The 11,007-nt window shown below is 43.8% G+C and overlaps 1 protein-coding gene and 1 non-coding gene across 2 annotated transcripts; both read right to left on the reverse strand.

Annotated features, from left to right (window-relative positions):
* Positions 1 to 4,992: 4,992 nt before the first annotated feature.
* On the reverse strand, positions 4,993 to 6,780 carry LOC112091773. The gene has a single exon (XM_024166217.1). It carries the CDS (start codon positions 6,778 to 6,780, stop codon positions 4,993 to 4,995), a length of 1,788 nt encoding a protein of 595 aa, XP_024021985.1.
* A 3,739-nt stretch (positions 6,781 to 10,519) lies between these two features.
* Positions 10,520 to 10,626, reverse strand: LOC112091776. The gene has a single exon (XR_002902305.1). It is a non-coding gene; the product is annotated as a small nucleolar RNA R71 (small nucleolar RNA).
* Positions 10,627 to 11,007: the final 381 nt, after the last annotated feature.

An 11,007-nucleotide genomic window follows, 5' to 3' on the forward strand; every position in this document is an offset into this window, starting at 1 on the left:
GAGCGTCGGGGAAGGGCGGATAGTTGGTGAAGCCAGAATTTTGAGGCCATGCTCCAAAATAATCTGCCGCATAATGTGGCAAGCATTGTTGACGCTCATGTACGTCCGTGACGCGGCGAAGGATACGTTGCTCAAGCTGAAGATTGGACAACCGAGTACCCTGTTGAACAAGTAATTCACCGATATCGTTGAGGCTGTAACTGGTGCCTTCTGTACCCGGGGAGGAAGATGCCATAGGGCGTGAGCGTCTAGCCATTGTCTGCGCCGCCATACGCTCACGTACTCTAGACTCGTGGGCGACCCGATTAAAGTCTCTTCTGGGAGGAGGAAGACGCTGTCTGGGGCATACAAGTAGTGGTGGAGGATTGGCCGGATCCTCGATAATGAAACCCAGCCCCGTAGGATTAGGTTGACCCCCGGACCATTGGGTGGTGCGTGTGACATTACGATGGTCAAGGGTACCACATTGTAAACAGGGCTTGTCCTTCGAAATTGGAACACCAGCGGCAAGGCATAACCCAGTGATGAGACTTGCATGCCCATGTCCGCCGGTTGTGGTTCCACGGGCAATGTGCAAGATACTGTCTTTAATGAGTCGGCCCACATTGATGGATTTCCCGGCGCAGATGCAGTAGAGGAGTACCACCCGATCTCTCAGAATTTCAGAATGCTGAGTGGAGGGCATCAAGGTAGACATGACGAATAAGTTCCACATCTTCACATAGATACTAAGGCACGAACTGGGAAGATGTCAGGGAGTCTCTGGATTGTTGGTTGAATAAACCCAATCAGACCCAGGAGCGGCAAGTTCACGCAAAATCTGTTGATAGTCCGGCCCTTCCTCAAGTAATCGATAATACTAATCATCAGTGATGTTCGGTAGGTCGAAAAAAGAATTGATCGTCTCGGTAGTGAAAGACACTAAAACCCCGCGGACCTTGACTTGTTGGTTATCCCTTTCTACGTGGGCGTTGGCATAGAATTCTCAGACCAGACTAATGTTTCCAGTGGCAGGAACCTAACATAGTTGTTGCCACCCCTTCTGGTTGATCATCCGAAGTAACTGCCCATCCCCCTCATCCGGTTGAAAAACCGACTCCATGATAATAGTCTTGTTCTTGTCATTCCATAATTTATACTTCTTCGCTGCCTCATTGTTGACAGCGGAGTGCTTAACCGTAAAGGACGAAGTTGACGCGGAGGCGGTGATCTTCTTTTTCTTCCCTGGGGCCATATCAATAACACTTAGACCAAGAATAACAATGACACCCGAGCACCGAGAATGACCAAACTATTCGCAAAACTCTCCCCCAAACTTGAGTCGAATCACCGGCGACAACCACTCTTTTCCCCCCCTTTTTTTTTACTTACTACTACCTGCGTCTCTACCACACAAGGATTTCTCACGTTGAAAAACCAAGTCCCACGCAAAACAGTCTATTAGGCATTTTATCGAACATGTAATGTGCATAAACTGAAATTTTCAAGCCTAATTCTCAAAGTTCATCAACACTCCCCAACAATACCACAGTTCATCAACACTCCCCAACAATACCACCAAGTTGCATCAAGAAGAATTCTTACCTTGGTCGGAATTTGTTGGAGCCCTAGAACCATTGGAGCACGTTGGAAAATTCTCCCATTTTGTTGCAGCAATTTTCGGTGATGTGCTTCACGGTGGCTGGGGATGTGCTACAATGGTGGCCGGATTTTGTGGTAAGAAGGGAGGGGTTGTGGTAGTTGGAGAGAGATGAGTGAGGGAAGGAGATGGAGAAAGAGGGATGAAGGAGGGAAATTTGTGAAAGTGAGAGAAAGAGGGAGTGAAGAAAGAGAGACAAGGGAGGGAAATCGAGACAGAGAGAGACGTAGGAGGTGTTTTGAAAATGGGGTGTTCGAATGACCCCTTATTCAACGTTTTTTTTTAAATACATCAGGCGATATATTGCCTAATTTCAGGCGATGTATCGCCTCTCGCTTTATAACAATCTCCCTTTTTTTCCTTTAGGTGATATGTTGCCTGATTTCAGGCGACATATCGCCTCTTGCTCTGTCCCAATCGCCCTTTTTTCCTTTAGGCGATATGTCGCCTGATTTCAGGCGACGTATCGCCTCTCGCTCTGTCCTAATCTCCCTTTTTCCTTTAGGCGATATGTCGCCTTTTTATAGGCAACATATCGCCTGTCGTTCTGTCTCGCTTTCCTGTTTTGCTTCTTCAAAAATTTTTTTTTTTCGAACAAAGAACTCCATTGGACACATAATTAAAGAAACATCATATGTGGGTTGCCTCCCACGAAGCGCTACGTTTAAAGTCCTTAGCTAGACATAGTACCTCATATTTCAAATGTCCTCGACGAGCTTGATACTCGCAATCTTTTCCACCTTGCCTCTGAAATAGTGTTTAAGGCGTTGTCCATTCACTTTGAAGGCAGGTTCATCTCCTCTTTGTATCTCAACAACGCCGAATGGAAAGACTTTCGTAACCGTGAATGGACCGGACCATCGTGATTTGAGTTTTCCGGGAAAAAGTTTAAGGCGAGAGTTGAATAGAAGTACATTCTCTCCCGGAATGAAGTTGCGGCAGAGGATCCTCTTATCATGCCATTGCTTTGTGCGCTCCTTGTAAATCCTCGCATTCTCATACACCTAATTACAAATCTCTTCCAATTCATTGAGTTGAAGAAGTCTATTCTCTCCCGAGGCCTTCAAATCAAAGTTGAGCTTCTTAATGGCCCAATGCGCCCGGTGTTCAAGCTCAAATGGTAGATGACACGCCTTCCCAAACACCAACCTGTACGGAGACATGCCAATAGGTGTCTTGAACGCCGTCCTATATGCCCATAGAGTGTCGTCAAGCTTGTTTGACCAATCCTTCCGATTTGATTGCACAGTCTTCTCCAAGATAAGCTTGATCTCCCGATTGGAAATTTCCGCTTGGCCATTGGATTGAGGATGGTAAGAAAGGGCCATCTTGTGCCGGACTCCATACTTAGCCATGAGCGCATCAAACACCTTGTTGGCGAAGTGAGTGCCCTCATCACTAAGTATATCTCTAGGTGTGCCAAAATGTGAGAAAATGTTTTTTTGAATAAACTTGACTACCACCCGAGCATCATTTGTGGGAGTTGCAATAGCTTCAACCCATTTAGTCACATAGTCAACTGCCAAAAGGATATAGAGATTACCAAATGAAGGCGGGAATGGTCCCATGAAGTCGATCCCCCACACGTCAAATATCTCAACCTCCAATATATTAGTGAGGGGTAGCTCATGTCGTCTCGAAATGTTGCCTACACGTTGGCACCAGTCACAATTCTTAACGAATTCATGACAATCCCGGTGCAAAGTAGGCCAATAGAACCCGCTCTTAAGAATCTTAGTGGCGGTCCGTGCAACTCCAAAATGCCCACCGACAGGAGATGAATGGCAATGAAACAAGATATCCGGGGTTTCCTTTTTCGGCACACACCTCCGAATGACTTGATCGGCGCATCGTTTGAAAAGAATGGGATCATCCCAATGTAGTGCTTCACATCATGCATGAACTTCTTCTTTTGTTGAGAGGTTAAACCCGGTGGTAAAGCTTTACATGCAAGATAATTGACAAGATCAGCATACCACGAGAGCTTTACCTCAACTGCAAATAATTGCTCATCCGGAAATGACTCTAGAATGGACGAAGCTCCTTGTTCTTTAACAACCCCTTCAAGGCGAGATAGATGGTCGGCTACCACATTTTCAACGCCTCGCTTGTCCCGGATCTCCAAATTGAACTCTTGTAGCAATAAGACCCATCTAATCAATCAGGGTTTCACATCTTTCTTCTCGAACAAGTACCGGATGGCCGCATGATCCGTAAATACAATAACCTTGGACCCAATGATGTAAGGCCGGAACTTGTCGCATGAGTATACCACTGCCAACATCTCTTTCTCAGTTGTTGTGTAATTCTCTTGGGCCTCATTGAGAGTGCGGCTTGAATAGTAGATTGCCCGAAAAACGTTTTCCTTCTGTTGACCAAGTACGGCTCCAATAGCATACTCACTAGCGTCGCACATAATCTTGAAGGGTTCACTCCAATCGGGGACGATTAGGATGGGGGCCGCTATGAGCTTTTCCTTAAGCATATTGAAGGCTGTGAGGCAAGAGTCATAAAAAAAAAATACCACGTCCTTTTCCAATAAGTTGCAAAGTGGCTTGGCGATCCTAGAGAAATCTTTAATGAATCGCCGGTAGAATCCCGCATGGCCGAGAAAACTTCGAATTCCCTTCACATTTGTTGGTGGTGGTAAATTCTCAATTGTGGAAATCTTGGCTCGATCCACCTCCAAACCTAGCGACGAAACTCGGTGACCAAGGACAATCCCTTCATTCACCATGAAGTGGCACTTCTCCCAATTAAGCACAAGGTTTGTCTCTACACATCTTTGAAGCACCAACCCAAGATTGTGCAAACAAGAATCAAATGATGAACCAAAGACTGAGAAGTTGTCAATAAATACCTCCATAATATTCTCCACCATGTCGGCAAAGATGGCCATCATGCATCGTTGGAAGGTAGCCGGCGCATTGCATAAACCGAAAGGCATCCGGCGGAAGGTGAATGTGCCATATGGACAAGTGAATGTGGTCTTCTCCTGGTCCTCCGGGGCAATGGCAATTTGCTTATAACCCGAATAGCCATCAAGGAAGCAATAGTAGTCGTGCCCCGCCAATCGATCTAGCATTTGATCAATGAAGGGCAATGGAAAATGATCTTTCCGGGTGGCCTTGTTTAGCTTCCTATAATCAATACACATTCGCCACCCCGTTACCGTGCGAGTTTGGAATGAGCTCATTTTTCTCATTTTTAACTACCGTCATGCCACCATTCTTTGGCACCACTTGCACCGAACTAACCCATGAACTATCAGAAATGGCATATATAATACCGGCATTTAATAGCTTCAAAACCTCCGCTCTCACAACCTCTTTCATTGCGGGATTAAGTCTTCGTTAGTGTTCAATAGAAGGCTTGTAGGAGTCCTCCATGAGAATCTTGTGAATACAAATGGCCGAACTAATACCCTTAATGTCAGAAATTGACCAAGCAAAAGTGGATGAGTACCTTTTTAGCACGTTGATCAACTTCCACTCGTCCTCCTCGCTCAAAGATGCCGATATTATGACCGGCTTAGTAGAATCATCTCCCAAGAATACGTAGCGAAGATGGTCGGGTAATTGCTTCAAAACTAGCCCATCACTAGTGGTGGTTTTCAATTCTGAGCCTTTATAAAGTGTGGGCACCATAAGTACATCCCCTTCCTTCGGATTAGCCTTCTCCTCCGGTAGTGCCTCTAGAGCATAGACAATATCAATCAAGTCCACTTCACACGCACCGAACTCCACCCCAAGATCCCCTTTAGAGAGCGGTGTTGAAAGACATCTCTCAAAAGGGCCCTTATAAATAATGGTTTGAAAGAAGTCCTTTAAACACGGGGCTACCACATCCACCCGGTTACAACTTGGTCGCTCTTCCAGAAATTTCATGGCGTTACTAATGTTGAACTTTACCTCTTCGCCGTTCACCCGGAGTGTCAAGTTACCATCATGGACATCAATCAAAGCCTTCCCGGTCGCAAGAAAAGGTCGGCCCAGAATAATAGGAATTTCCTGGTCTTCCTCCATGTCTAACACCACAAAGTCAGCTGGAAAAATGAATTTATCAATTTTAACCAAGACATCCTCGATAATACCTTTAGGGTAGGTGAGAGAGCGGTCTGCCAATTGTAATGAGATGGTGGTAGGTGTGATCTCTCCAAGGTCCAGCTTCCGGAAGATAGAGAGAGGCATGAGATTGATGCTAGCCCCAAGATCACACAAGGCCTTCTCAATATGAAGTTCTCCAATTATGCATGGGATGGTAAAACTACCCGGATCCTTCAACTTCTCCGGTAGTTGTCTCTTTATGATAGCGCTACACTCTTCCGTAAGCTTCACCGTTTCATAGTCCTCGAGTTTGCGCTTCTTGGACATAACTTCCTTCATGAATTTGGCATAGTTTGGCATTTGCTCTAGAGCGTCCACGAAGGGGATGTTGATGTGGATCCTCTTGAAGATATTGAGAAATTTCTCAAATTGCTCGTCAAGCGCCTTCTTCTGGAACCGTTGAGGGAATGGCAATGGGGGAGTGATACGAGGTGGGTTATCCGGAAAAGTGATCGAACCCGGTCTAACCACCGGTGCTTCCTTCTTTGCCTCTAGATTTTCCTCCTTTGACTTGTCCTTACCATCATCGTTGCTCTTGATAGGCTCCTCATCAACCATGACGTTTTGAACACTCGGGCTTTCAAGCTCTTTACCACTCCTCAATGTGATGACCTTGCACTCTCTTGGGTTCTTCTCTGTGTCGCTTGGGAAGGACCATGATGATTGCCCTTTTATAGCATTAGCCAATTGGCCAACTTGTGTTTCTAGTGCCTTCATAGTGCCTCTCAAATTGGTGCAGTGAGTTTCAATGTTGTTAAGACGAGCGCCATGTTGATCAAGACGAGCCTTAGAGTCCACAATATACGTCTTCAAAAGCTCTTCAAGCGATGAGGAAGGCTTTTCCATTGCCGGTTTACTCGACTCCAGAGTTGGTTGTAAAACATTCCGGTTGTTGGCATAAGAGAAATTCTCATGGTTTCTGAGCCCGAGGTGATAGTATGTCGGTAAGTTGTTGTTGGGCCTAAAATTGTAGGTACGGTTGATGAAGTGACATTGCTCATCATATGAATCACTTGAGCTCGAAGCTTGTGCCATCTTTACAGCTTCTTGATTACCATTGGCATTGGCTGCGGTAAGTCCTTAGATTTGATTAGTCAAGAGCACCATTTGAGCCATGAGAAACGTCGTTTGATCCACATCATAAATTCCTGTTGCTCTCTTCACAGTGGAGAACTCGTTTTGCCATTGACAACTATTCATTGCCATGTCCTCAAAGAGATTGAGTGCATCCCCGGGTGTCTTTGACAAGATGGTTCCACCAGCCGCTGCATCAATATGAGCCTTAGTTTGCCCAGTAAGCCCATTGTAGAAAAGTTGAACTTGGAACCAATCCTCAATACCGTGTTGAGGACACTTGCGGAGCATCTCTTTAAACCGTTCCCACGCCTCATATAATTGTTCGTACTCAAACTGCCGAAATTGAGTAATCTCGGCCCTCGGTTGAGACGTCTTGGAGGGCGGAAAGAATTTGATGAGGAACTTTTGGACTATGTCCTCCCATGCGGCTACACTCCCTGATGGTAAAGATTGAAGTCATGATCGAGCCCGGTCTCGCAAGGAGAATAGGAAGAGTTTCAAACGGATGATCTCGACGCTCACTCTATTAATCTTTACTGTGTCACAAATCTCCAGAAAAGTGGCCAAGTGGATATTGGGATCCTCGTGCGGCAAGCCTCCATATTGGTTCTGTTGGACCATGTTGACGAGGGCCGGCTTGAGCTCGAAGTTGTTAGCATTGACTTGTTGACGTTGGATGCCCGAATAATTCTCATTCACTACGGGCTTGAAATAATCTCGCAACGTCCGTTGCTAGTCTGCTTAGTTTTGTTCCTTGGCCATGTTCTTAGCCCTAGCTCACCGTTCTCTCCTTAATGCTCGAACAGTTCGTTCAATATCTGAATCCAAAGGCAAGAGTTCCGAGCCACGTGCTTTTTGCATGCACCTACGAACACAACAAAAGAAAAATAGATAAATAAATACAAATAAAAAAAAACTTAGACTAAAACAAGATATTTCTTCACTATAGTAGTCTAATTCTTAGCCGCTCAATCCCCGGCACAAGTAATAAAGTGGTCCGAAGATCGATATCGTCCCACGAGGATTGACGTTAAGAATATAAACTAACTATTGTGAATATCATATCTTAACTTTATCTAAGCGATCAAATTTGGATGTGATAAACTCAAAGAAAAACTAAAATAAGGGAAAACTAAATCAAAAGAAAAGATGACAGTAATTAATAATACGTGCTGAAATTAGAACGGAAAATCAATATGATAAAAAATGCTAGGGTCTTGACTTCACTCTATTGCGATTATGTTTCTCCGTAGTAATGTGCCTAACCTAACTCAACATTCTCAAGAACCTAGAGTGATGTATATCCTTATACCCTCTCTCGAGTGCCGCATAAAGAATGTGTATGTGATATCAAGCCTATATCTCTATACAACTATTCATCCCTACCTTCATTAAGTTCCACTCTAGAAACAATTCCTGGAATTCCACTTCTCAATTTCACAACCTAAAATTGTTTCGGTTACCTAGGTAATGTTTATCTCTCGATCTCACACCAACGTAAGTTGTTCTATCCGTTTCTTGATTGCTTGAATGTTCCCTTCTCGAGTATTAATCCTCATAATAAAAATCTGCCCAATTCAAAATCTCATAAAGCATGGTGATGAGTGCGTAATTTATGCACTCATTCGTTACTCCTTTAGCTAGTTTCGGCATGTTTTTCCTCAAGTTTTTATGTGGATTTGATGATTTTCCCTTAAGTGTGCAGTAATAGATGAAATCGCTGAGTTTTGAGGCATTTTGGATCAAAAAGACAGAGAATGAGGCGATACGTCGCCGTCAGATGGCTATGCGGCTTGAAAAGGAGCAAAAATCGACGAAGAGACAGCGAGAGCTGAGACATGTCGCTTCCTTCCAGGAGATATGTCGCAGACTCCAGGCGATCTGTCACCACGTACAGGAGATATGCCGCCTGCCCTAGTATGGTGTGCAGAAAACAGAGAAAGCTGCGATATGTCGCCTATTTGTAGGCGATATGTTTCCTCCCGATTTCATTAAAAACACGCGTTTTTGCCCTAGGTTAAAAAATGAGATTTTTATGGAAAGTGATGGGCTTCTGGGGAGGCGTACAGAATGTGGGATATAAAAGGAGAGACTAAAAACTGCAATAGGGGGGAGAAAAAGGGTTTTCAAAAAGAGAAAAACTGAATCGGAGAGGATTGGAGATTGGAGCAGTTCTTCAAGAATTGCAAGCATTCTTTCTTCTCTTTCTTCTTGTATTTCTCTAGATTTTGAATATTATTTTGACACTGAGAGCCACATGATGTGTGGCTAATTTTCTTATTTGTTAGGGTTTAGATGAATCTCTATTTGTGATTATTGTTTCGACGTTTTAATGTGCATTTAATTAAAGCTCGTTTCTTTCGTGTTCCATTTTGAATTACTGCTGCCAAATCTATGATCTATATATTGCTATGCTTTATGAGATTTTGAATTGGGCAGATTTAGATTGTGAGGATTAATACTCGAGAGGGGAACATTCAGGCAATCAAGAAACGGGTAGAACAACTTAGGTTGGTGTGAGATCGAGAGATAAACATTGCCTAGGTAACCGAAACAATTTTAGGTTGTGAAATTGAGAAGTGGAATTCCAGGAATTGTTTCTAGAGTGGAACTTAATGAAGGTAGGGATGAATAGTTGTATAGATATATAGGCTTGATATCACCTACACATTCTTTATGCGGCACTCGAGAGAGGGTATAAGGATACACGTCACTCTAGGTTCTTGAGAACGTTGAATTAGATTAGGCGCATTACTACGGAGAAACATAATCGCAATAAAATGAAGTCAAGACCCTAACATTTTCATTATATTGATTTTTCGTTTTTATTTTAGCACGTGTTATTCATTACTGTCATCTTTTCTTTTGATTTAGTTTTCCTTTATTTTAGTTTTTCTTTGAGTTTATCACATCCAAATTTGATCGCTTAGATAAAGCTAAGATATGATATTCACAATAGTTAGTTTACATTCTTAACGCAATCCTCGTGGGACGATATCGATCTTCGGACCACTTTATTACTTGTACGACTTGTGCACTTGCAAGCATAGTCAAATTATTTGCAACAAGTTTTTGGCGCCGTTGCCGGGGAATTGAATGGCAAAGAATTAGACTACTATAGTGAAGAGATATCTTATTTTAATCTAAGTTTTTTTTATTTGTATTTATTTATCTATTTTTCTTTTGTTGTGTTCGTAGGTGCATGCAAAAAGCACGTGGCTCGGAACTCTTACCTTTGGCTTCAGATATTGAACGAACTGTTCGAGCATTAAGGAGAGAACGGTGAGCTAGGGCTAAGAACATGGCCAAGGAACAAAACCAAGCAGACTAGCAACGGACGTTGCGAGATTATTTCAAGCCCGTAGTGAACGAGAATTATTCGGGCATCCAATGTCAACAAGTCAATGCTAACAACTTCAAGCTCAAGCCGGCCCTCGTCAACATGGTCCAACAGAACCAATATAGAGGCTTGCCGCACGAGGATCCCAATATCCACTTGGCCACTTTTCTGGAGATTTGTGACACAGTAAAGATTAATGGAGTGAGTGCCGAGATCATCCGTTTGAAACTCTTCCCATTCTCCTTGCGAGACCGGGCTCGATCATGGCTTCAATCTTTACCATCAGGGAGTGTAGCCGCATGGGAGGCCATAGCCCAAAAGTTCCTCATCAAATTCTTTCTGCCCTCCAAGACGTCTCAACTGAGGGCCGAGATTACTCAATTTCGGTAGTTTGAGTACGAAAAATTATATGAGGCGTGGGAACGGTTTAAAGAGATGCTCCGCAAGTGTCCTCAACACGGTATTGAAGATTGGTTCCAAGTTCAACTTTTCTACAATGGGCTTACTGGGCAAACTAAGGCTCATATTGATGCAGCGGCTGGTGGAACCATCTTGTCAAAGACACCCGGGGATGCACTCAATCTCTTTGAGGACATGGCAATGAATAGTTGTCAATGGCAAAATGAACTGTCCACTGTGAAGAGAGCAACAGGAATTTATGATGTGGATCAAACGACGTCTCTCATGGCTCAAATGGCGCTCTTGACTAATCAAATCCAGGGACTTACCGCAGCCAATGCCAATAGTAATCAAGAAGCTGTAAAGATGGCACAAGCTTCGAGCTCAAGTGATTCATATGATGAGCAATGTCACTTCATCAACCGTAGCTACAATTTTAGGCCCAA

This window comes from Morus notabilis, unplaced genomic scaffold, assembly GCF_000414095.1.
Source record: "Morus notabilis unplaced genomic scaffold, ASM41409v2 Scaffold724, whole genome shotgun sequence".
NCBI lineage: Eukaryota > Viridiplantae > Streptophyta > Magnoliopsida > Rosales > Moraceae > Morus > Morus notabilis.

Coding starts and splice junctions, on each gene's coding strand:
- LOC112091773 (XM_024166217.1), bottom strand. CDS start 6,780: ATGGCACAAGCTTCGAGCTCAAGTGATTCATATGATGAGCAATGTCAC.